This window comes from Scomber scombrus, chromosome 5 (genome assembly GCF_963691925.1).
Source record: "Scomber scombrus chromosome 5, fScoSco1.1, whole genome shotgun sequence".
NCBI classification, from domain to species: Eukaryota; Metazoa; Chordata; class Actinopteri; order Scombriformes; family Scombridae; genus Scomber; species Scomber scombrus.
The window spans coordinates 16,117,393-16,145,261 of NC_084974.1; the positions used below are offsets into that span (position 1 = coordinate 16,117,393).

At 40.3% G+C, this 27,869-nt stretch overlaps 1 protein-coding gene across 5 annotated transcripts in view; it reads left to right on the plus strand.

Moving 5' to 3' along the window:
• Positions 1-27,869, plus strand: part of LOC133980223 (muscleblind-like protein 1) — a 71,424-nt gene that overhangs the window by 17,728 nt on the left and 25,827 nt on the right. For all 5 annotated transcript variants that reach the window (XM_062418876.1, XM_062418879.1, XM_062418877.1 and 2 more), the window contains exon 2: positions 6,042-7,066. In XM_062418876.1, the coding sequence (XP_062274860.1) occupies positions 6,893-7,066 (174 nt within the window). In that variant the 5' untranslated portion in view covers positions 6,042-6,892. The remainder of the gene's footprint in view (positions 1-6,041; positions 7,067-27,869) is intronic.

Consider the following 27,869-nt stretch of genomic DNA (forward strand, 5'->3'; position numbering starts at 1 on the left):
GTCTCTAACCCTACGATACATATAGAGTTGAAATCTCTTTCTGCCAGCCTCAGCAACTTGTTGAAACAGGAAGTATCAAACAGTTCACATAAATATAGAAATGTACTCATACTCTACATGAACTCTTGACACATGGAATTCACCCTTATCTAATTTTTATAACACATAGTAAGTGTTTATTATTTGGTGAAAACTATTGTCTCTTGTTATTGAAAAGCCTTAACTTGCCGCTCTAGCCTGGACAGTAAACTGATTTCAGATTTCAGATTTCTTGGCAGCATTTGAAAACTTGATGATTTGCTCCGAACCAGCCTAGTATCAGGCAGGACCTGACACCATTAACCACTTTGTCCTTGCTTTAAACACGGTTTCTCTAGTTGCCATGGTGATGATGACCTTGCAGCACATTTCTGTGGTACTGCAGCATAAGTTGTGTGTGAACAAGGAACAAGAGCGGAGACAGAGAGGAGAGATAGAGGGGGCTGAGGCTATTAAAAGATGAGCCATGTTCACAAAGTTGTTTATGTCACATGATACTCATATGAGTACAGCCTACCAGAAGGCACTTAGATTTTTGAGAGGGAGAAATATTTGGGGAAAGAAAAAGTAGAAAAGATCGAAGCATATGTATAAAAATAAAGGAGAATAGGTGGAAATCAGAGAAAGATAAATGAAGAGAGATGAAAAAAAGACTTTTTCCCCTCTGATTTCATCTTATATCCTCTTTTATACCTGCCAGGATTCAACTTGTTTCTCCCCACTCACTACGAGACACAACCTCTGTCTCTCACCAACTCGTACTAATTGCTCCTGTTTGCCTCCCATCACTCTTCCTTTAGCTTCTTCCCTTCTCCTGTCACCACCCCTAGTTTCCTTTACTCTATTTGTCTCTTGCAGCCTCTCCCCCTCCCTTCTTCTTGATGCTCCTATCAGTATAAAGGGCAGCTCAGGTCGTATATAGATGATGTCCTGGTCAGCCGGTGATGCGGTGTAATACGAAGCGTCCAGCATCTGCTTTTTGCTGCTGCAGTCAGCGCCCTTTAACCTCTCACATTACTGAATTTCTCCTCCCTCCCTCTGTCTTACCTTCTCTTTTTTCTTTTGCTTTTCCAAGGCTGCACCAGATATACCACTGACTTTGAATCTGTTGTATAAACTTGTTAATTACATTTGAACTGAATCACAGTAATCCCTGTGTTTCTAATCAACTGTATTTCCCAGCATCATAGAAAGAAAGCATGAAAATCAGATTCTGAGCCCCTCACTGAAATTTGTAACAGTAAAGGAATGTCTGAGCTGTCAACTTGCTGCCTAAACAAACATGACTGTCTGATTGGCAGACAGCAACAAGTTATTATTATTATTATTATTATTATTATTATTATTTTTTAATTATAAATCAGAGTTTACACTCTGTCTCCTGGGCAATTTGGTTTTGAGGCTTTTTTGTTTTTTTTCTTTCAAGCAAGTTCTGACCATTGTTTTTTTTGTCTCTATCTGTTTGTTGTTTTTAAAGGTCAACAAAAGGGAACCAAACATGTAGCAACTTGCTTTTTTTCTTCTTTCCTTCCACCTTTTTTTCTCTTTATTTCTTTTCTGGAAGTCATTTGAGGTGAATTAATGGCTCCCATCTCTGGCTCCTGTTGACTTCCTCATTCTTTCTCCGTCTGTACTGCTCTCAGATGTAGGGCTGAACGTGGCTTTTGTTAACAGAGGCATTTTGATGAAATAAAGTGCAATTCCACATGGCTTGCACTAAAAACGGCACATTGATATCAAGATGCATAGCTAAATAAAGCAAAAAATGTGGTGCTGGTTTGACAATGTACACAAACTTGTGCACAATTATAATTTATTTAACACTGATGAATAAGATCCACTTTTCCTTGTGAAGACCGTAATTTGTGAATATTCCTATCTGTATTCTTAAAACATAACAGTCAGTAACTCGGCAGCAGTGCTGTCACTGGAGGCTAAATCGGTGTGTTTTTCATGGAGAGTTATCATAGCCATGAAATAATCCAGAGTTTGGCCAAACAAGCAGCACCATTTTAGCAGACAGATTAACACAAGATCATGTGGCTTGCTTTAAATGAGGAGATTCATGAACCCTGGTGACACTCGCAGCATTGCAGTCTGCTTTGTGCATGTTGACAGCTGAGGTTGGTCACGAGTGAGGCAAAATGTTTAGCCAAGATTTTATTCTGTATGCTTATAATGAAGTGTGTGTGTATGTGTGTTCAGGGATTTGGGGCGTTGAGGGGTTGGGGGTTGCGTAATATCCTCGGCTTTCTCTACCTCCCTCTCCTCTCCAACTTATTACCTTGGCTAGTTGATCTGATAGTGTAATAATATCTCCTGCCTCTGGCTACGGGAAATGGCCGCATGCATTATTCACACATGCTAAGATGCTTATTGATGACTCTTTTATTTATATATTTCCTCAACACCAGAGTCATTTGTCAATTTTTTTTTATTCCTTCAGATTAATCCCCTGTTATGAAATGAGCCTTGTCTAATGAGCCTCATTCACGTTTGGTGCTGTGTTTGTTTGATGGACATTTGGTTCAAGCTTTTGGCATGAGAGAACACTTTGCATGTTGGTGTGACATAGGGGCTAATAACACATGTAGGTGGAGCCTCATTTATTAAATCTACTTTATTTCATGTAAAAAGCTCATGGCAGCTCATTCTGTCCTGGCTGTTTCCACTGGGGGATAATAACAGTGCTGTATGAAAGTCCAGGGAAAAAAAACATAACTCATTTTAGAAAACTATGACATTGCTTTTGGACTTGTCTAATCTAATTTGTGTGCATTCTCCAGCTATTTGCTCCCTTTGCATTCATGCAGTCATTGTAAATGGAGTGTGTTCTCCTTTATCTCAGTGCATGCCAGAGTTCAATGCTACTGGATATTTTCTCTCTGAACCAACATTCCCTTTCTGCTTGAACCTCTGACACAACATTGGTGAGCTGTGTTTCTGGCCAAAAAATGATACTTTAGGTGTGCAACTGTGTGTGTGTGTTTGAGTTGGTGTCACTTTTAAAAAGTATTTATTTTATCTAAATATATAAAGTACATAAATACATATAAAGGAATAGTTCAGCGTTTAGGGAAAAATGCTTATATGTACTCTTGCTGCAACAGAAAAAGATATTTCTCTCATAACTGCCTCGGTATACGGTAAATAAAAGTTAAAAATAAATATCCTGCGTCTAGATCTAACTAATTACCATGTCACATCTTGTTTGTTTAATTGGTGACAACACAAAAAATGTAAAGCTAGCTGCATAATAGTTATCTAAAAACTAGAAGTGGTGGGAAAACAACTACTGTGTCTCTGGCCCACATAGCTTGGAATAAACAAACAAGGTGGAACATGCAAACTTAAAAGGTGCTGGTTGTTGGTTTTTGTTACCTTAAACTAATCAACAGCTGGTTGTAGTTTCATATTTTATGAGCATACATGAGAATGGTATCAATCATTCTCTGGTATCATCCACTTCTGAATAGAGATCTGACTGTTGCCTGCTCTGAAAATAACAACTCAAAGTAAAAAAGCCTGGAATTGATTTGCATTTTATATGTAGGACTTCCTTTTATTTGCAGACAGAAAGAAATACCAGCTACTATCCTGACATCTGGGCCTTAACAGTGCAATAGAGAAGAAAGAAGGAAAGTTACAGGAGAGGTCAGGAAGTGAGTAAGAATAGGCAACGCAGAAGACTAATTTTGCCACTCCATATTTAATGCACTGTAAATGGTAGCCCTCTCTTTATTCTCTGTCTTGACCACATTCTTCCTGCCAGATACAGTGGGCTGCCCTGGCCTCTTACTCTCATCCACACTCACATGCATTGCCCAAAATATCAACTTTGGGCTGAAAAAGTAGTTCACCACAAACGTGACTGGCCCAAATAGTCGAAGAGAGCATGGCACATAAGCAATCAATGTTTGACCAAGGGAGTATTTTTACTTTTTGGCTTCCTTCCACTCTCCCTCTGCTGTTTTTCCATGCTCATTTTTCTTCAAACCACCTGTCTTTTTTGCAGTATTAGTGGTTGCAGATCAAAAAAAAAAGAAGAAAAAATCAATTCATAGATGCTCTATCACTGTTAAATATCAGTATGTGATGTTCAGTGTGTTCCAGGGTTTATTTTGATATAAATAATTGTAGATCACCCTCTTTCAACCTGACTCATCTTCTGTTTCAGTTTGTAATTTCTTTCAGTTCTCAGAATGTTTTTTCACAGTACCCAGGGATGAATGCCTGATTTTTGAATACATCCACCACATGCAGGTAGCAAAAGAGATCGGCTTTATTTTATTGTAGATGGCTGAGATTGAAACGTTTTTCGGTCAAGGAGGTACAGGACTTCAGGTCTATCGTCAAGGATCATGCTATTGTCTTTTGTGTTTTTGACCAACTGATGCATTTAGCGAATGTGTGACATCCAAGGCTGCCAAAAAGTGATCATTTAATGCAAGATGCTACCACACACTACTTTTTCCACATCATTCATCAGTGTTGCTGTTTCTTCGTGTCTTCGTTTTCTACAATAGACGTGGATGTTAGTGTTTCCCACAAGCACAAAAAACAACTCAACAGGACATATTAGCCAATAGACAGAGACCAAACTGTTTTCTGTTTTTGATTCAAACCAAATGTATCACAACTAGTAAGCTTCTGAATAGATCTGAGTGTAGCCTGCATATGTGGGAAGAGAGGAGTGAATAACTGGTCTAGTTTATTAACCAGGGTTTCTCTAAATAAAGTCATTTTAAAGTTGCCCACAAACTTCTGTCTCAATGGCTGCTTTATATAAAGATCATATCATCTCTTCATGATAACATATTCACAAACACATTTCATCTGCTAGAGTGTGGGGGACCAAGAAGTGATGTAACCATATGTGGGATGAAGGCACTTAGTATTAACTGTAGGAGTTTTGGGGGGCATTTGGTGCTTTCAACATCTGAAGCTCAAAGGTCAGAAAGTGTTTGGATGATTTAACAAGCATGTGAGAATATGTTTAACAAAACAGAAATGTACGAGTAAAGTAATAAGTCATCACTTTATTTATTTCTCTTTCTGTGATGAGTGACTTCATGTAGCCCTATCTCTCTCTCTCTCTCTCTCTCTCTCTCTCTCTCTCTCTCTCTCTCTCTCTCTCTCTCTCTCTCTCTCTCTCATCTTACCTGGCCACTTGCCAGCTGTGATGCTGGAACCATCCAGCCAGCAGATAGGCCGTTTCCAATCTCACCAGGGATGGGCATATTGATAACTCAGTGATCAATATTTTGATGCTTAAACACTTGCTCTGTTGTTGTTGATACCTGTCTCTTTTTGTAATGCAGTTGCAAAGATGCAAGGTTTCTGCGCTTAAATAGCATGTTTGTGCTAATGACTGACAACACAGGTTTCCTCATTCTTATTAGGAGGGTCATTTGAAGTAGTTCTCTAAAGAGATGACTCAGTTTATACATGTATTATAGAGACGGAGAAAATGCAGTAGTTCCTTGTTTTAAGTCCCTATTGTTTTATTTCTTACTTTCTTTTTATTTAAATGTATGCTGTATCAAAGTTGCTAAAGACTGACCTGTCCCAAAGTATTTTTAAAGGAATTAGTGCTATAAAAATCTAAATGAGTCTGTCATAAACAGTCTTGGTTTAGTTATTATTACATGGTATTCAAATTTCTACCATAAGCCATCCCTACAAGTCAAGTCTTTCTCTCTCTCTTTCTTCTTTCTCTTGATTTCTCTTTCCTCTTCACTACCTTCCTTTTAAATAAATTGTCTGTGCCTGAATGCGTGAGCTTTACTGTTAGCGATATGGTGTTTGATTTGATTTTCCAGTTGAAAGCATGGCAGTGTCTGTGAGGGCTACTGCTAGAGAGGATCTGCAAGAGAATGAATGGGAAACATGTTCCAATGAAGCTGTGTGTATGAATCCGAATGTGTGTGAATGTATTAACCTCTGTGCGCGTGTGTGTGTTAAGCCATGCTCCACTCACATTATTCCCTCCCTCTCCACAGAGAGAAGTGCCTTCTTTCGCTGACCCCTGTGGCTGTTTGGCTCCACTGAAGCCGCCTCTGCCTCTGTGCCTGTACATGTCTGCCGGAGTTGCCAGCCACACCAGGAGCCGCAGGACTGCTAGGACTGCCAACCCCATCCACTGAGCCAGTCCCTACACCACTGACACCTCCCTCCCTTCATCCCCTGCTCTGTTTACCAGCCAGAACTCACTCCATCCATGCCACTCGACCCTCCTCTGTGGAAGTCAACCACTCTCTCTGCAGACAGAGCCTGATGCTGAAGACAGACAGCTTTTATCAGCTCCTGTGAGTGGAAGGAGATTGTCTCTTTGGTGTCCCCTCCACCACAGCCTTCTCCTCCTCCACCTCCTCTTCCTATTTCTCCTCCTCCTTCCTTTCCTCTAGCCCTGCATCTTTTCATCATGGGCCAACTCGATCGATAATGTGTTTTGCCATTCGTCTCATCTGACAGTTCAGCCAAGGAGTGAGGCGATAGAGAGAACTTGTGTGTGTGTGTTTGAGAGAGAGTACAAGGGAGAGAGATTACAAAGCAAACCTCTGTGGCCATCACCAGCTCAGGCCCTGGGTGACAGGCGGTGAAGGATTCCTATTACAGTCACAAACAGACTCTAAGGATGGGCCACAGGTGGTAGGCAAGTCCCAGGCCTCATAGGCTTCACCTCAGAGTCAGACCCTTGGGACATAACCTTCTAAAACTGGCTTTTTCTCATGTCATTTACTTATTCATTCTCACCATTTGTCCAAGTGTCATTAGAAACGTGCAGACGCACACATAATTGCATTTACTGGATACCTATTACTCTCAATCAACCCCTCTTGTCTGGCTCAAAATGGCGGTGAATGTGACACCGATCCGGGACACGAAGTGGCTGACGTTGGAGGTTTGTCGGGAATTCCAGAGAGGAACATGTTCACGACCGGACAGTGAGTGCAAGTTTGCCCACCCTGCCAAGAGCTGTCAAGTGGAAAACGGCAGAGTCATTGCCTGTTTTGACTCACTCAAGGTGAGTATGACAAACACCTGTGATGTTCATTCATCACACAGCCCTGTTTGCTTTTTTGTCTGGCTTGCAATGTTGTCAAGCACTGTCTCATGAAGTGTACTTTGGGGTTTTAGAGATGTTGGAATTCAGGAAAATGTGTAGCTGGTGAATCAGGCTTTGATGCAGAGAAGTTCAGCAAAGACTTTTTCATTTGGGTAGATTGGAGTACAGTTTGTAGTAAGGAAACAAGGAAGGAAACAGCCATATTTGTTCTGAAGAGTGAGACATTGTGTCTTAAAAGTACCACAGTCGGTCTCAGAGTTTCCTTCACTTGTGCAAAACTTTAGGGCAGGACCCATTGCAAAAGTTCCTGTGTGATCGTCACATCAACAGGCTGAATTAGAATTACAGAAGTAGGACAACACACTGTGTGTTTCATGTTTGTATGTGAGTCTGGAAGTGTGTGTCTGTGTGTTATTTTGAGGTCACGCAGCATAGTGGGGTGTTCTCAGAAGGCTCTGTAATTTACTATCTATTTTTGCCCTGGCACTGAGACAACACACCCCCACTATGCAGCTCTCTCTCTCTCCTTCTCTCTCTCCCTCTTCTCTCTCTCTCTCTCTCTCTCTCTCTCTCTCTCTCTCTCTCTCTCTCTCTCTCTCTCTCTCTCTCTTAGAGACAGAGGGAAGAAACATTTTAAAAAAAATGAGAGAAAATGGAAACAGAGAGGAAAATACAATGGACTGGGTTGAAAAGTTGTGTTGGAATTATATATGAAGGGTTGCTATTACAGAGTGCTGAATGTCCATTGTGACAAAAAATGTTAAGCTGATGCTCGAAAGCACAGTTGATTATTATGCATATAGTATTGGTAGACTGTAACCAAAGTGCTTGAGTTTAGTTAGGTAAACGCCTCTGAATTATAATAGCAAGTTTGATTTTCATTAGCTGTCAGCTGTCACTTTTGTCATGGTACATCAGCCTTGTCTCTGAAAATGAAGTTCATATTCTGTGAAACACTTACTTGTTAATCTAAAGTCAGCAGATCATCAGTTTTATGGCAGTTCAATCAGTTCAATGGTTGCTGAGACATTTCACTTGAAACCATAAATGTAAGCCTCAAAGAGGCATTAAATGAAAAATCAGGGAATCACCAAAGTCAGTAGGATTCATCCTCTGGGGTCCATGAATGTCCTTATGAAATTTCACACCAATTCATCCAATCGTTGTTGAGATATTTCAGTTGCTAAGTGGACTAAACACAGCCCATCTCTGCTTCAGAATTGGCTTTTTCAGTATATAATTATGTACAACCCACCTTGACCAAGCAATTTGAGTTGCCTAAACATAACCTTTAAACCATTAATAATGCTTTAGTTGCCATGAACTAATATTGTTGGTAAAACAAGTGCAAATATGTTTTTAGTGAATGTTCTACTGGAAATGTGTTGGATACAGAGATATCAGTTGAGTCAATCTGGGCATTTTGGCTCAAGAGGGCACAATGATTCTGGATACTAGAGTTCTGTCTACTGTGTTGTGCACATGTCCTATAATTTGTCTCCTATCTGATTGGCAAGTAGGGTGTTACTCAGTGTAACTGGAGACCAGAGTTGGAAGTCAGTCAAGCCAGGCTGGCTGCTTACCCTGGTTATAACTTGGGGGATTTCTTGTTAAGCCAGACACTGTGTTATTACAACTCTGGGCTGCTTGATTGGAGCCGGGATGTCTTGGGTGGGTTGAGTAGGTACAGGTAAGACAGGAATGGATAAGGGGGACTGCTGGGGCATCGTATGGATCATGAAAACAGACACGCAGGCTGAGCCAGAGAGCGCGAGAGCACACCAGGGAATGTGTGAGGAAGCGTAACTCTGTACTCAGAGCCCTTCCCTGCTCTCAGTGCCAGGACATTCCACAGTCTACCTCCCTTCCCTGCCTCCATGACAGTATGATAGATCTGCTTTATCTGCAGATGAATACATAAAACATAGCTAGGCATGGAGAGAGGGGCAATGGGATAGGGAAGGACAGACAGGAGGATGTGGAGAGAAAAAAGGGAGTAAAGGAATGGATGGTGGTACACGTGGCTTCACACTCCTGGACAATTTGTCATACCATCCACCTTTCAATTCTTTTGAAATGCAGTCAAGGAAAGAAATTGAAGGCCTACAGCAGTAGGAATAAACCAGCATAAGGCGAGCTCTTGCTTGTTTTACCTTTGCATTCTCTGTAAGGTTTAATACATTTGATCTTCAACTGCAGTTACTTGTAGGCTTACCAGTTGGTTTGTTTCTGTAGATGTCTTTATTTTTCCCTCTCTCTCTTTATGGACTTCATTCAGCCAGTCAGTGTTATCTCCAGAAAAAGGGGTTTGTCAGCAGTGAATGTGGTGGAAAGTTCAATTTGATGGGTGGCATAACAAAAGATGAAGTGATAGAGGTGAGCAGAAAGTACACGGTCGCCCATAAAGTTGGAATAATTTTGTTTTCAGACACATTCCTCTTTTTATTTTCTATTTATACACATCAGTAATCACCTTTGACCAGGTGCAATGAGATTGATCAATACAATTTTGAGAATATATACACTTTATGTATCAAGAATAAATCAAATTTTCACAATGATTTCATGGAAAGAGGTAAAAAATATTTTATTTCAACTTTATGGGCGACTGTGTAAGTCAGAGGCAAAGACTCTGTGGGATTAGCTGATATTAGTGAGGGACTGACTCTCTTAGCCTAAAGCCAAGATGACCAACCTTACTAGGAAAGGAGGAAACTGAGCACACCTTTGAAATATTTAGCATAACATTGATTAATTCATTCATAATTGTTAGGAGTACAGCTAAAACTCATAATAAATGCTTAAAACTACCTATTCATGTTTTCCTGATAAACAAATTCTCAGCAGTCTAGGTGTTGTGCAATTTTTTTGTTGTTTAAACATGATAACAGATCATGCACACTCATGCACTCAACTCATGCAACTTCCCATTTACTTTATAAACAATCATGATGAGTGAAAACTTAGCTTTACTCTATAATGACTCTCCTTTCTCAGTAGCAATGGCAGACTTAGTATTGATGTTGACCACATGTCGTATAATTTGGTTTTTCATATGAAGACCAGGCCATTCACATTGAAAACCACCAATTTGCATCCTCTGTTCATCTACTCTGAACAGTAAAATTAGTTTTCTTTTAACTTTGATTCAAGTTCCTTCTGTAACATTAACCAAGTCGTATTAGTTGACTAAGCTTAACCAAACCTAAGCAATAGACGTGGCAGATCAGAAAACTCATATGAGTCATTCCTGGAACAGCCATTTTGGAAGACACTGACAAACAACCGGTCATGTCATTAGGTATGAGGTCTTGTTGGATAACTGTCATCTTTTTATGAGAGAAAAAATCAGGGGAAATTTGTTTATCCTCTTGGCTTCTGTCACAGGAATTCAGCAGTGTGATGCTATTAGCAGCTGGGGAAAAAAATAAAAAAGGAAATCTGGGGGTATTTAGGCTAACTAAACACAATAAACTCACACTGTGCTATGATGGGAAACAGGTGAGAGTGAGCCAAAGAGCCACAGGGGCTCCACTACAGTGTGCTGGACCGGCTACTGATGCACATGCTGCAGTTGTCTGATAATGGAATGAAAGAAGTCATTTCTTGTAATTAAGATTTTCATTCTTTATTTCCGAGGTACTCAGTGCATGGCTCCTGGACCACATGGGCCTTAGTTCTACATATAGACCTACGGTATGTTATGCAATTTACTTGATACACAGAAACCACTTCTACACCCATCTTGGGGTAGTACATAGTGGCAAAAGGTAACAGGTTGAAACCCCATTTAATGAGAAGGCCATGTTGAATTATGGCTTTGTTTCATGATAAAACAAAAGCAGCCTGAAAAACAAAAGCCGACTGAGAAGGAAACCACAACACAAGTTGAACTTCATGAAACAAAGATGAATTTTCATGATGGAGACGAAGAGAATTAACTGACAAATGAGTGCAATGGAGGAGAGGTTAGCTAAAAAATAATGAGCACAGAAAGTTTCAGGAAAAATACACAGTTGTCTTAAACCCACTGTGCCAATATCAACAACACATTTCCACCTGTCAGCAACCTGACAACGTATAAGATTGAACAACTCAGTGCTCTGATTAAACGGGTGCGATTGGTTTCAACTACTAAATAACTAACAGAGATGACATGAAATGAGTGCATCAAACCTGGCAATGCATAAAAAAGCGTTTACATTTGTAGGTACAGTGAATGAGTGTTTTTTGCCATCTGCACAAATTTTGTATGCTGACTTCAGTAACAAAGAGGCGATTCTAAAACACATAAATAACTATAATTTGAGGGGTTGAAGCAAAGGGTTAGGGTTAGGGTTAGGTTACCAGCAGATGAACAAAGATCTGGCAGCCGGTCCGTGTCGCAGCTTGGCACGGGATGAGAGCGCTGACATTAGTGATGTTGCTCAACTATGCACCTGGGTCCGCTTCCTCAAAAATGTCTCTTTTCACGAAAAAGTTTTGTGCATAGTGCCAATACAAGGCCAGATGAGGGTGGGTGTACATGATAAATGGGGATGGGAATTGAGAACGGGTTCTAAATTCTCTGATCCATCATAATTGTATGCCTCCGGGCTTATCGGTTCCTCTTATTGACACCCAGGCTTGTGGTGTTGACGTTACGAAAAAAAGGCAAAACTCAACTGCGGGGGCAGTGCAGCCTCCAAACTGTGTACGCTAGTGTTATCTTTGGCTATCTTGTAACTAATTTCTTTCTTTCTTTTTTAATCGTTTTTTTTTGTTTTGCAGTGGACAGTCTTTCAAAGGGAAAGTTTTAATATTTTTTTAAGATATGCATCACATTATACTACGTCTATGGCCCGGCGCTCAAGAGGTAGAGCGGGTCCTCCCCTAATTGGAAGATTGGCGGTTGATTTGCCACCTCTTCCAGTCCACATGTCGATGTGTCCTTGGGCAAGATACTTGACCCCAAATTAATCCTGATGGAAGTATAGTATAACTATATATAAAACTTTATAGGCTGTGTAATCGTCATATTAAGGGTCAAATATGTTTTGCGGTTCCAGGCGAATTTTATTTGGTGGGAGAGGGGGCAAAAATTGCTCTTTTGATAGTAAAGGTTGCAGACCTCTGTCTTAGTTTGCTTCCTGTCGTCACAGTATTCCACAACAAAATGTGTTGTTCTCTTTCCTTGGCAAGTCTCAGACTTCTGCAAAATTTCAACCACACTTTTGTGGAAGTCTCTAAGGAAAGACTTTGAATCAAGATTCAAAGATGTGCTTGACTGCAAGGAGTTTTTTGACCTTACAGAGAACTCATTCGAGGTTTAAGTATGATCTCTGACCCCAGTCATCACATGCTGCTCTCCTGACCGTGCTGCAGTGAATGTCAAATTATTGAGCTGCAGTCAAATGAGATCCTCAAAACTAAACTTGGAGCAGGTGTGCACCACTTTTGGAATATGGTCTCTGACAGTCAGTGCCCAACTGTGAGGAATTCTGTGCAGAGGGAGAAATGTCCTTTTTTGTAAATATGTACACCTGTGGCTCCACATTTTCCATCATGAGCATTGTGAGAAAAAAACACAGGAACAGACTATCTAATGCTCATCTCAACTTTCTGACATGTATTGCCATGACTAAATGCAAGTACAACACAACAATAGACCAGCAGCAGTAAACATTGTTTGCAGGCCAACATATTAAATAGTTAATAGTTAGTAGTATTTCAGTTATCATTGCATTATTAGGCATTTTGTCTTATCAAAATTGTACTGAGAATTGACATATTTTAAGCTTATGGAGCTGAGTATTTGATCCTAAAAATATTTGGGGTGGGATGAAATCTCTAGAAACAACTTCAAAATGGTTCATTGTTCAAATTTACTAGATTTGAGTAATGTACTGTATATATTAGGAACAGATATAAATGATTTTCGTTTCAAAGAGTGGTGTTGTAATTGTAGCTTTCCCATCTATAAATACTTTTTCCCTAAACAGATTTATTTACATGCAGTCTAGCAAGCCAATTGAATATTTATTTATTGTTAGTCTTAACAGTACCCTATTAACACTTAATATAAATAAATAAATAACAATAAGGCATTAAATCAAACGGAAAACAAAAAAGATATTACAATATCAAATAATATAAACATTTTTAATTACATTTCATTCAGTAACACTGCCTCAACTGAAATGTCTTCAGAAATGTCACTCTTTATCACAAAAGTAATACATTCACTCAGATTCAGTCAGAGGCTGGTTGAAGTCACTTTTCAAAAACAGTGACTTCAACAAGATTTAAAAAAAAAAAAATAGATTCAGGGCTTTTAAGAAAATATTTGGGGCTACAGCCCCAGAAGCCACCCCCTAGTTCCGCCCCTGGTTAGTAAGTGACTAGTATTAACCCTAACCCTATTATTATTGTGTCACTTTCTGTTTAACAATCAGTAATCACATGTTGCACAATGTTTTTGAAAACAATACATATCTCTCTCTATCTGGTTAAATGTAGTACAACTAGAGTTAAAGTGCCACTAGACTGAACAAGGCCAGTGACACAAGCTATTAATAAAGAAAGTGTTTGATACTTGTTTGATATTTGATTTGATTGGCTCTTTGCTAGAGAACGAATGGCAAAGACAAAACACTATGTGTAGTTGAAACACGGAAATGTTTTATTTCTACCATTTGCTGGACAGTGTGGCATCTGACTGTTATTAAATGTACCTTATTTATCACACTCTGAGGGTGTTACTTTCACACCCTGTACACACTTGTAGCCATGTAAAGGTGTCTTATGAAATTTGGAAAGTGTGTAGTTGACAAGACAAATGCTATTTTAGGCCTCTGGGCTCTTTACAAAAACACAGTTCAGAAACTAATTTCAATTTTTTTTATAGGCAGTTATCAGTATGACTAGAGTGTGACTTTGGTCTGCGCTACACTTAGTCCCTCTTGAGTAATGACTCATCACACACTCACACACACACACAAATAAAAAAGGAGTTTTACACAACTACCAACTAGGAGTTTTTAGAGAGTATTTGTTCAAAATTCACCAAATAATTAAACTAAAATAAGCAGCTCTACAGCTTTTGTAAACCCATGTTTCAATGTTTCAACAGTGCTTCAATCAATGCAGCATGTTTAAAAATATGTTTCTTATACATGTTCATGCGATGGGCATTCTTTCACGTTGGGGTGATTGTAGGCTGCATTTTATAGAGTATCACTCACATGACCCCGGTCACAACCAAGCCAGTTAGGTGAGCCAGTGAGCTAGGCAACACACACACACACACACACACACACACACACACACACACACACACACACACACAGACACACACTCACACACACACACACACACACACACACACACACACACACACACACACACACACACACACACACACACACACACACACACACACACACACACACACACTCCTTGAAAATACACACAAATGGGGAGAGGGAGAGTGTGGAAAAAAGGAAAACAGAGCAAACAGATAACAAGAGAATAAGTAAGGCAATATGTATTGAGATAAGAGCCCTGTATAAAACAGGTATAGGTGTGTGTAAGTGCACAGAGGGATGCAGTATACTGGATAAGAATCCTTTGTAAGGGAAACCTACTCCAACAGTCTTAATCTGGTCTGTATCTGTATTCTGCTGTCATGCTCCTAGCTCTCATCCTCTCCTCTCATTACCTCTGTTAATCTGTCTCTACTCAACCCACCCCAAACCCCCTCCTACCCCCTGTTCTGCTTTTATCCCCCCGGCATCCCAGACACTTTCATTTCCATTTCACACACTGTGATTTTTATCTTTTTTCTTTATGGCTTTTCATCATATTTTGGGGAGACATTTGTTTTTCTCTGACTATTGTTACTGCAGCCAACCATCAGAAGGTGATGATTCATACCTGATGGGCACCGCTTACCTGTCTTCCGTGTGCGTCATCAGCCTTTGGTCTGCAGGGGTCACCTAGGGTGTGTGTGTTTAAACTACACATAAAAACAATGTGCCCACAGTAGGGGTTTATGCTGTTGTGTCTGAGCAGTCATAACTTCATTGTTCTCCAAAACCTCAGTTTTTCCTGTCCAAACAACAATTTGAGGCTAGTGTTTTGGAAAGCATCCACTTTGGAGACCATTTACACAAAGCTTGGTTTAGGCTTGTGTATTGGATCTTAAATATCCAGTCAGTAATTTTAATACATAAACCACAATGTGTGTTTCTTAACATATTTCAGTCTATAAAACAACAATAACATGACATCATTGGATTTTATTTTTATGCACTGTTGATCTATTTAAAGTTGAGGTATAATTTGAATTCTCTTTGCTTTGCATGTGTTTGTCCTCCCAAGAAACATGTCACAATACAAATAGGTTGTGATGTCAGTCGCCCAAAAACAAATGTAGTCATGTTTGAGTTCAGATGACGTTCACAAATCTGTCAACAATTTTCTTCATTTGAAAGAGGAAGGGCGGTTGGAGGATATAACCCAACAGTGGACAGTAGACCGCTGTTTATTTCCTGTTTCCAATCATGATTCAGGACAAAAAATGAAAAAATATATCATCTCCAAACCTTAAGCCTGTGGCTATTGTTGTAGCCATGACAACAAAGGTCATTTAACTTTAAGGAAGTGGAAACTGAACAAAGTGATCATGGTTTTACCTAAATCATGATCTTTCCCTAAACCAGACATGTTAAAACATAATTATTTTTCATGGTTAAGGATAAGGTTAATGATTTTGGAAAGCACAGACAAATATAGGGAGACCTCCTGTGTGACGTGGTAGAGTGCATATTGAAACAACCTATTTGTTTTTTTTTATTTGGAGGACCTTTCCTGTGGAAGCAGCGTCTAAGCCTTCAGCCTTGTTTTCATAATGGCAGTGGACATCAGGCAGCATTGGTGTCCAGGAGAAATCTTATGTTTATGTAAGTACTGTCACTGCGAAATAAACTAGTTGAACTTAAATTTATTGTTCAATTAAAATGTTGACAAAATAAGACCAAGATTTCAATTCGTTAAATCCCATATCTGTGTTTTTTTTTTGGGGGGGGGGATTTTGTTTTCTTTAGATCATGATATGAGATAATGATAGATTGTGCCTTTAAATTAGTGCATGTTTGTACATATCTAGTTCTGTGAAGATCCGTTTATAGAATATATTTTTGGGCCTAACTAAACAGGATATACCATATCTGATTTCTCTCATAGCTTGGCCTACACGGGACATTATGAAAGAAGGCTTTTATTAGCATTGCCATGAAGTAAACAGTGAACACACAGCCAGCAGCTATCAACTTTGTCTGGCTCTATTCATGAGCAAGTCCTCCCTCGAAGCTTCTCCTCTAAATGTCTCTCTGTCCTCAGAGAGGCCACCATTCCTACATCCATCTGTGGATACGCTGCCTCAGCATTGACACGCACGCACGCACACGCACACACACACACACACATCCATCTTTAAACATGCCGCATCAGCATGGAGACATGACACAACAACATCAGAGCCAAAATACATATAAGGGCATTCAGGAATAGCCTACCAACACATGAAACTGTTTCTCTTTCACCTTTTGGGACCCTTTCATTTCTTTCACTTTTCATCTTTTTTTCAATGTATTTGTGCGACTCACAGAAATCCTGATAACAGCAACTCTGCATACAAATGTCTCTCCCAATATGACAATTTTCTAGCATTGCGTATGTGTGCATCTGCTTGTGTTTTTTGCATGAAGCTGGAGGGACCTGGACGTTTAGTCAGTCTGGAGGTAATATCAGCATCTCTGCGTGCTGAGCCGAGATGTCCCAGTGCTATTGCTGCTCCTGCTGCTACTGCTGTTGTGAACAGAATATCTAATCAGTTATGGCCTAATCCATTCCTGTTAGTCTGTCTCACTCCCTTCCCACCTCTCTTCTTTCTCCAAGTACACCGACCACCTTCTCATCTTGGTCTTCTCCTCCCCTCTTTTCTTTTACCTCCCCATCCTCCAACTATACTTTAAAGCACACCATTTGTAATTCTTCACAAGGAAAGTGCTAAAACAAACATTTAAATTAAACTGCAGACAAGTAAGGCGTATAGGCATGGAGGGAGAGGTAGATGGAGAGTGGGTGCAACAGAGCATTAATTCACTCCAGGACAGCAAGTTGTCTGCCAATTTGTTCTCCCGCTTTTGTCGTTTGGCAGCACCGTAAGTCTGTCTACCCCTGTCTTGCCTTTCCTCCATCTCTTCTCCCCTCTATCTGTCACTGACCCCTCTGCTCTTCATCTGATCTCAGGAGTTTGGGCACTGTGCAACCGCACTTGTGAAGTGTAATCCTTCACTTTCAACCCCAAACACATAAACACACACATTGCTACTCAGGCAAACAGCAAACAAACACTTTCTCTCTACTGCAGATACACAGATGGAGCTCAGTAAAGCAGCAGCGAGTTCTGTAGAATCATGAGCATTCACCTCAGGTAGGTAATCACGTTAAAGTGGCTTTAATGGTATTGCAGGCTGCAACAGGCTGGAAGTTGGAGACAGGGCAAGTCTCTGCTGTGTTATTGGACATTTTGAATTGATTATGCATATGTGTTCTATTTTGGAAGCCATTGCACAATAGCACTTATGTTATGACATAATTGAAGAGAGTAATTAAAATCGGAGAAGAGAGAGTTTGAAAGATCCCATTGAAAAAAAGGAGCAGTATGTCAGGCCGGTATGGTAGCAGGAGTTTTTACAGCATGAACTTTGCATATTCTCTCCATGCCTACATGGGTTTCCTCCAGAAGTCCAAAGTCATGCAAGTGATTAATGAATGCATTTCAAGTAGGCGTGATTGTGAGTCTGAATGGTTGTCTGTCTATATTTGTTAAGCCTGGCCTGCAAAAGATAAACATGTGTACATAATCAGCTAAGATGTATAGGTACTGTCTGAGTAAAATTCAAAGCAGATCATTTTTGTATTTAAAACACCTCTGGAGGGGACCTTGAAATATCAAAAAAGTCAAAGGTGACTTGAACCACGAGACTTAACGTGTTTACATTAGTGACATTTAACAGAAAACACAATCTTTCCTTAATAAAAGTAGATGTAGATGCCTTTTCAGCTGATGGGTGTGGTCAGTAGTGTGCTGTGTTGCACCCGTGTCCACTCCCATCAGTGATGTCATTGGGTCCTGGGATACACGTGTACATCACTGCAGCAAATAAAACCACCAGAGGCCAAGTGTTTGGTTACCCTTTAATCAAGCTTTTGTTGCCTAAATTTAACCAAAACACTTGTGGGACTCTTGCAATAATATAGTTGACAAGTTATACAACAGTTAGTAGTATACAAACAAAACTTCTAGGAGACGGGGTTGAGAGGTATGTGAACTGGTGGAATTTCTGAATCCTACTGCTCTACCAAGGTATCGTAATAAAAAAAATATGCTTGCAGATGTACAATTTGTTAACAGGCAGGTCAAGCTTGATGAATGCATCTAAAACACTGTAATACTATGTGATTCATCCTTACATTAGTAACCAAATTTGATTTTCTGGTTTGTAATTTTTTTGTGTCCCAAACATTTCTTTCTGTCAAACGACCTCCACTCCTGAGGGAGTGCAGGGAACAAGGCACGACTGTCTCTGCATCTGTCATCAGCATGTTTGTTGTTTTATTCCCCCCCTTCCCTCACTGTTATAAACATGCATTCATGAATTTACTCATTGCCCCCATCACTCACTCCTTTAATTAGAAAATAATCAGAGTTGGATGAGAGGTTCATTAAATCCCATCCTTGAGAGCCATCAGCCACAAACACAGGAGTGGGATATTTATCACGCTTATGAAAAGAACTCAGCTACCTCCTCTCGCTTTGTTTTCTCTGCTGAGAGACAGAACATTGGATGGGAGGACAGAAACAACAGAGTTACACAGAGGAATGAGCAAGTGACGGGCGATTCTGGGATCAGACCATAAGGTGGGATCAGCCCATAATGAGAATGTGACATGCATACAGTGTCTTGTAAAAGTGCTCATTTCACTGGATAACAATTAATGCATTCATATGTTTCTATATATGAAAATATAATTTACAACAATAATACTTTTAATAGAAGTACAAGTAAGTACTTGTACTTATGCCACAGAATATTTATTGAAAAAAGGAATAATGGCATCTGTTGTTAGCAAAAGTATTCTTCCCCTTTCACTCTGGCAAACCTAAATTCAATTAGGTACATAATGTTACCTTTAGATGTGACCTAATTATTTAGGTGGTCTATTGTAGTGATATACATAATAACAATGGTTCAGATTGAACAATCACATATTTCAATATAATACCCTTGTTTTAGAGAGAACAAGGAAAAAGAAAGATACATCACATCAACTGCACAGTAATAATGACCAAAGGGGTAGTAAGGAAGTGTAGAACAGTGCTGTCTTTTAATTAACAAACATTTAAACCCTCAGACGAATTCACAAAATCTAACATTAGAGAGCTGAAAATGATTCCAGAAAAAAACAAAACTATCAATGTTATTTTAGGGGTGCTGAGATTGAATTTACGTAGGCTTGAGGACCTCTAAAAAGAGTCTAAAACCGCCAGCGGCAAGTGATGAAGCTAAAGAAAGAAAGGGTTTTAATGGTACGACTAATACAGAGAACAAAAAGAGAAGGAGTGTTGAGAGGAGGAGGGGAAAAAAGAGAAGATCATTAGAAAAGTGCTAATTAACAGAAACCACACTGTTTAGCGGCACTTTGTCTCCATGCAATATTGATTCTTCATGACCATTATAGAGCGGATGTTTTTTGCTGCTTTCAGCGTGGGTTTCCTCTTTCCCCTCTCTTTTTCCTTTTCTTTCCACAAAAGTTAATACATCAACTCTGAATCGCTGTCTTGCAGCAACCTGTGAAAATCCACTTGTTTTTTTTGTTGTTTTCATTTCAGAAACATGCAGCAAAAACAAAAATAGCCGTGAAGTGACCCAAGAAGTCCATTTTGTTGCGGAAATGCCTGACTGCTGTAATTGCATCATCATGACATTAAATATGAGGCAAAGAATGTGATCCCTGCAGAGACAGGCAGACATACAGACAGACAAGAGGGTGGTGTCAACAAGCAGATTATGGCCAGTGAGCAAAGAAGACCATGCAGCAATGAAATAGAGTGAAAGAGAGAGGGAAAGAGTGATGGATGGGTGCGTAGACATTTAATGGTGTAACATGGATAGTGATGGACAGATGGAGAGGAAAGAACAGCAGATAGATGGTGTATGGATGGACAGAAAACACTAAGAGGAGAGCATAGAAGTAAGCAGCAGTTATGCGAGTCGTTTGTTCATTGTGCACAAGATTGAAGAATGTCTGTAATATCCCCTTATTGTTATAGTGCATGTTGCAGGGCTTGCTGTTGGACATTGTGATTCTTCAAAAGGCTTTAACTGGATTACAGCGGTATCAGGCTCAGCCATCAGAGAGAGATACAGCAGCTGTGTTGTGTTGGGTCTGCTGACAGCACACTATCTGTCACCACGTTGTCTCCTACAGCAACTTCCGCTGCTGATATTTAAAGCCTAGACTTGATCGCATATCACAAAATATGTGATCAAAACGACGTGGAGATTACAGTATGTTCCTTAATGTCAAAACAAAATAATATTTTTGGCGCCAGGTTAACTGCTCTTAAATGGAACACTTTTTTAACCTTTAATCCAGCACATGGCGGCTCGAGAGTGGCTTAGTGAAGGTGATCACCCTGCCCACATTCCCCCCACTCTTTGCTGAAGTGGTACAAGCCGACTTTGATCAATGTGGATCGATATGGATGAGTGTGCAGCCGGAAGGCGCTACGTGGAGAAGGAGGGGGTGATGGCCCTCTCCTCTGTCGCTCAGTGCGTGTGTGGGCGTATGTCATGCTTTTCTGCGTGAAGTATCACACTAACAAAATGTATCCTTAACCTACAAATGACTCTGTCTTGGTCTCTTGTCTCTTTTCTCACTGTCCGTCTCTTTGTCTCTCTCTTGTGTGTCTTTGTGGGAACAGGACGCAGTGCCTGCTGAATTCGCAATGGCAAATTCAAGGTCCTGAGGGGGTAAAATGGTTATTTCACTGTTTTTAACAAATCTGCCTTTTGTGCTGAGTATTATTGGATAAGAAATGTGTAACTTCGGCATGAAAGCATCCAATTCTTAAACCTAAATGTTCTTCATCTGCTTCTTTTCTATTGTTTCACATTTGGGGCCTGTTTTCTTTTTTTCCGAAATTGTCAGAACTCATCATGAACAGCCAAAGCTTGAGTTTGAGGATTTTCCAGCTCTGCGGTTGTTCATGCTACAAAGGATTACATGCTGTAGCTCTGTATTACTGTTATTTCCCTTTGTATTTAGCTTTGATGGTTGGTCACAAAAAAATAAAAATAAAACAACAAAAAACTGTCCATTCTCCTTGGGAGTGCACTGAACATGCCTGTGCATTGTACTGTGTGTATGCTTGCGGTGGGTATCATCACTTTATGGAGTAATGAATGCTAATCCTCTCTTATCTCCTTTAACCTCGAGGAAATGACACTAGCTGCTGATGCCAGTGCAGTGACACACTGCGTTGGAAGAGAATGGTTACTGTGTGTGTGTGTGTGTGTGTCTGTGTTTGTGTGTTTGTGTGAGTGTAGTGTTGTGTGTGCAGACATGTCCCACATGTAAGAACAGATGTCTCTACTCGTTGTTGACAACTTTCTCCTCAGTTTTTCTCACTCTGAGCTTCAGGGCGTGGTCCTGTGATTATCTGCCACGTTCCCCATGACTCATCAGGAGTAGAATAGAATAGAACATTCCAGCCCTCTGACTCCACTGCATCTGATCCCAGCTCATCTCAACAGGGGTGCTGAAAAAAATAATATTGTCATTTGATACTAAATCCCTCCTCAGATCATATAAAAATGTCTGTTCACTCATGCGTCTGTGTCTGTGTTTTCTGCTTGCATCCACTAGTACAGTTTTCACAAGCCTGTTGCCAGCAATGTCTCTTGTTTTCACTTTGTGTGGCTGCTAAAGATCACAGCACAAACCAAAGGCAGCTGCCAGTCTTTGTCAGTGAGCATCTTTTGTTCATTCACAAGGACAACTCCATTTTCACTTTTCCCTTTTTTTTCACAATCTCTGACTTTCTCGTGTTTCTCTCTTCAAATAGTAACAACATTTTATGGTTGTTTAGAAGTTAAAAAAAGAGGTCTACTCCCAGCAGCCAGTGAAGCCCATATCTCTAGAATGAGTGTTACCAAGATGGGCAGAAAATAATTTGGCCTAAAAGCTGTTGAATCCTGTGTGCCTGTTCACCAGTCTTCCATTAAGGATGTTTTAATGGGCCTGCTCTCTGGCTGCCTCCTTGGCACACTGAATGGGAGATAAAAACTGAATTAGGCTAAACTTAAGAGATTGTGAGTAGAGAACGCTTAGGTTGAGAGTGAAGGAGAGATGAGGGCAAGAAAGTAAAAGACGAACAGATAGAGGATGGAGGAAGAGGGTTAATTGAAAGAGAAATAGAGAAGAAGGGCCAGATCTCAGGGGCTGTGGGGTGGCCTCTCTCTACATCACTATCTGTGTGAATGTGTGTGTGTGTGTTTGTCTGTCTGGGGGTAGACAATGTTGTGGACCTAATGAGAACAAAGCTAATTAGAGACTTTGCCTTGCACAATTCTACAATGATGTTCCCACAGGAGCACGAACAATACTTGCCACCTACACTGCACCCTCCAGAGAGCCAAAGAGAGCCTAGAGACTTTTACATTTTAACTTTTTTTATCCTCTGTGTCAAGCAGATTTTACAAGCAAGCAAGTCTTGGCTATGTGAGTACTGTGAGCACTGTCAGGTCAATGAAAGGAGCACAGTGAGCAAAGATGAAAAGGAGGCTCTCCTGCTGACTTTGACACTAGGCTTACATAATAGTTTTACACAGCCCAGCTTTATTTTGGTGACATTTCTGACTATGGGACTGTTAATGTGGTCATTCTGAATGCAGTGCTGTATGTATTTGTCCAATGCCGAGAGGATCTAATGATCATATGATATACAGTACAGATCCACTGTGTGTGGCTCACCTATAGTGTCCATCCTTTTGTCCACAAGGGACTAAGGCTGTCCCACTATAATCAGTTACTGCTTGGGGACTCTTAAATTGAGCCTTTCACATGCTCACTTCCCTTATGACGTTGCTCAAGTGAAAAACCCAAAGAGCACAGCATTGTGACATTAAAACATCAATGACTGTGTTAAAAAAGAGAAACATAAAACATGTCACCATTTGTACTTGTGTGCTATATAATTTTTCCAGCAGCATTATTTTGTGAACAGGAGGCACTCAAGCTCATTTAAATATATATGGGATATATGCCTCACGTTATTGTCAAGAGTAGGAGGCAACACGCACACCACTTGTTTGTGGTGCAGGGAATCAAATTCCCCCAAGTTTCAATTCCAAAGAAGAAAAAAGTCAATTCCCACACATGCACTCATCACCTCTGCATTGATTTTTTTTTTTTTTTTTAAAGAAAAAGAGATGAGTCGTTCAGTCGTTTCAGTCACTTAATTGTCCACACAAATTGAAGTGAAATCCTTTCAAATGCTGACCCATTTTTCATACAGGGTTTTAAGCCCTTACACCTTCCTGCACAGGCATTTACATTGATCAAATAAGTGATGTCAACTAAAGTCTCAGTTGTGTTGGCTTAGGTAGACATTCGAACTGTGACTGTACCTATATATCTATCTATCCATTACCTGTAGCTGCCCATCCTGTAGGGTCAGTGGGGTCTGGATCCTATTCTAGCTAACATTGTGTAACAGGGATTCTGGACAGGTTGCTCATCTATCTGATCCTCTTCTTCCCTCTTCTACAATTCTTTGTGCGGTGAGGAATTCTGCCTCTTCATCCTTCTCAGTTCTTGCTTCAGCATCTGCCAGTAGACCAGCCCTGTAGTCATCATTTGCATCGCTGACACATCTTGCCAGGGAGCTGAGCTTGTAGAACTCCTCTTGTAGTTCATGTTTGACCAGGCCATCTGCAGCTTTGCTCAGGTAGTTTGCCTGTTTGGTGAAGGCACTTTTAGCTGAGGTCCTCTCTTGCTTCAGTTGCTTGACTGACTTGCCAAGAGCATCCTCCGCCATGGTGGAGAATTTCCAGTCCTTCGCGTCGACAGCTTGACTTCAGGCCTTTAATCCTTGTCCTCACTGTCCACGGTGGTTATTAACTGTCAAGTTATGTGCTGTTGAAGTGTGTATTTGTTGACCACAGCTCTGCCCAAACTTGAAAACGGCTGATCAACTGCTGAAGGACACGATGGACAACTCAATTCTGTTCAATCTTGAGTTTTTTATTTTGGGTCAGAAGGGGATGAATGGGGTGTAACAGAATAGGTTAATAACCTAGGATAAACAGAAAGACAAAGGCATTAATAGCAAATAATTTCAGTTCACACTTCTAAATATAAAGAATAAATGAATTAAATCAAAGCATTTGGGAAGCATGGCCTCCAAACTTAAACATCTACTGTACTGTACTGTACCAGTGGTGTCGTCAATGGTCGATCAGGAGCTGTGGCTGTGAGGTGTCTCCAGGAGCAGGCAAGAGAGCTGACTGAGCCAGCTCCAAACATTTCAGACCATGCTTCCTGTATGGGTGCGCAGGTGAATGTGCTCCCTCAGGCACTTCCTTCCTCTTACCTGGGGTTCCACCACTGATGTGGTTGCCCCCTGCAGGTTTGGAGTGTCTGGGATCTGAGACTGTGGCTCCTTTCTCAGTGAACCAGGTTTTGACACAACAATCATCAAACATATAGACAGACAAACGGACCATATCCTTAGACTGCATTTAGACAGAGAGTAATAACCTGCAACAATTAGAATAATCAATTCATTGTTTCAAGCATTTATCAAGAAAAAATGCCAGACAGTTTTGATTCCAGTGAGATGATTGACCACTTCTGTGTTTATGTCATTCTAAATATTTTTCGGTTGTCATCACACTATGTTTTCAAATTAGAAATTTGGGCTGTGGGAAACTGTGTTGAAAATGTCTTCACTTTCATCGAACATCGGGTAGACTAAAAAATGAATCAGTTTGTAAATGTATATGTAAATGTAAAATGATTTATAATAATTCATTATGAAAGTTAGTTAGATTATTGTGATCATGTTATCACCTTTCATCCTAAGAACTCCCAAAATGAATCCCAAATGAAAAAGAAATATCTTTGCATTTGAGAAAAACTGCTTCCAGCAACTGTTTGGCATTTTTCCTTAAAAAGCGGAGTAAAAAGATAATTAAAATACATTTTCTTTTAATCGGCTAATTGATGAATCAACTAAGCCTTGCAGCCCTGTACTTAAATTAAATGTTCCCTTACTTTCTACATGTCATGTAAAGTTTATTGCTTAAAATGAATGACAATAGGGAACGTGCAAAATAAAAAATTGCTTTTGTCTGTTTTTGCTAAAAGTAACATTGAATTTAATTATTGTATTTACAGTGTAATACTAAAATGCATTACATTAAACTTATGATTATTATGATCAGGTTATAAATAACCAGCACTTTTATTTTCCTCTACATAACAAAACATGAAAACAACATGAATGAACCAGTTAAATGTCAGTTTAACATGGACCACTTGAGCCATGAGACATTCCAGCCATGTATAATGGTAGATGACAAACAGGGAACAGCTCAGCTCGACAGTGGCAGAGTGCCATCATTAGCCATGACGGCTAATGATTTTGCCCCATCATTAGCTTCCTGTGATAACGATTCTGTACCGGCATCCACCCAAAACAGGCTAAGACACTGCCATGCTAAGTAGTGCTTTTGGGGGCTGTAATTTGTGGCTAATTGAGCACTACAGCTAAAAGCTTTGAGTGGACTCTGCGTCATTTGTGACGTGCAGGAGCTTCACTGTCTGAGGCAGCGTTTTTTTTCCGTGAACTCATCAGCTGTTTTATTCTGGTTATAGTTTCTACTAACTGTGCTGTGTCACCTCTGTCTATCATTGTCGGTGATTCTTCTGTCCACACATCTTTCTGTTCTTTGTCTCAACGGCTTATCCCGCTGCCCAGTTAAATGGGATTTTAAGGCCATTAACTGATCCAGGCTATTATACTAATGCACCAGGGGTGTTCCAGATTTGATAGATGATTGGAAAGAGATAATGAGACTTATATAGACATCTAGTATGAGCAGTGGCACACGAGGGGATGGAGAGGGAGATTGGACGAAAGAAACAAAATGATTTTCTCTGTAGAGTGTGTGGATAAACCCCCCCCCCAAAAAAAACATGTTTGTCATCAGGTTTCCTTCCTACCACGCGGCATAGACCGGTGGTTTGCAGCTGGAGTGTATTGCTTAACACATTAATATGCCGTATTAATGTGTGTGAGTGTGTTAGTGTATGTTGTGGCCAGTCTGGCAGCACTCTCAGTCCTCAGACAGGCCGTTCTTTGTGCTGTGTCTGATGTCATAATTTGTCTGACGTATCCTTGCCAACAGGAACCTGTGGTCAAGAAAGCACATGCCCGTGTATTAGTGTTTGTGTGTGTGCGCGTGTGTGTGTGTGTGTGTGCATGCACTTGTATGCTTGTGTATTCTCATCACGTCCCTCATCCAGACACCGCTTTCTTGATTGATGGTTGTCTTTGGGAGCAGGAGGGAGAGGTGGTGCCATTGGGGGAGAATTAATAATGCACAGGGGTTTGGAATGGGGGCCGTCCAGACTTGAGCTCTACAGTTGTCACACTGGTCACGGTGTTCACTGTGCAGCAGCCGCGGTCTGAGGGGAGATCAGACACAGTGAGAGCAGAGAGAGAATGCGGAAAAGATCAGAGGCTGTTGGATTATGTGTGGTTAAACTGGAATGAGTCATTCAGGATGGGTAGATTAAAAGATCATTTAGAATCAATGGGTGATTACAGGAGTGAACATGCAGAAGGGCCTGGTGGAAAGCAATGCGCCATTCAGCCCTTGGAGGATGTAGATATTTGCCAGCAAAGACACTGCTCAAATCACTGGCACAGACTGCTTTAATTAATATTAATAGGAAAAGCGCACTCCGCATTCGGTTTTCGTACCTCTCTCTGACTGTCTACCTTCCACTTCTTCTGTTCTTGTTTTTGTCTCTGTTGCTAGTCCGTGAGTGGAATTTTGCCATGGGTTTTATTCTCTGGGATTCCACAGACACATCCTTCAGAGCACTGCCAAAGTACCACAGGCAACAAATGAGACTGACAGGCTGAGGTTTTGATCATATAGTCCCACAGCGTGCACACACACACACACACACACACACACACACACACACACACACACACACACACACATAGAGTATAGTAAGTGACTTGACAAACACCCAGACCCAGAAGTCCTGATCATCAGCTTTGCAGATGTGGTTATGATTAATAATTAACACGGCATCCTTAACATTTAATTCATTATAATTTAAAAGTACCCCTTTATTTCCTTTAATTGAGTGAAAATAAGTTGAGAGAGAAATAACGACAAGATATAAAAGGAAGGACAACATTACTGGGATTACGAAGAAAACGATAGAGCAAAAGCAACAGAAAGAAGTAATGCTTCTGGATCATGGGCAATAACACAATAAAAACTGAAATTATTCAGTTTCAAAAATCTTTTATGCTTTCTTACGAAGTTGGTTGTTTATTTTATATTTTGCAAAAAAGAAAGCAAATAGAAGAATAGATGAGAATATTGTGGATCCTTCAGTG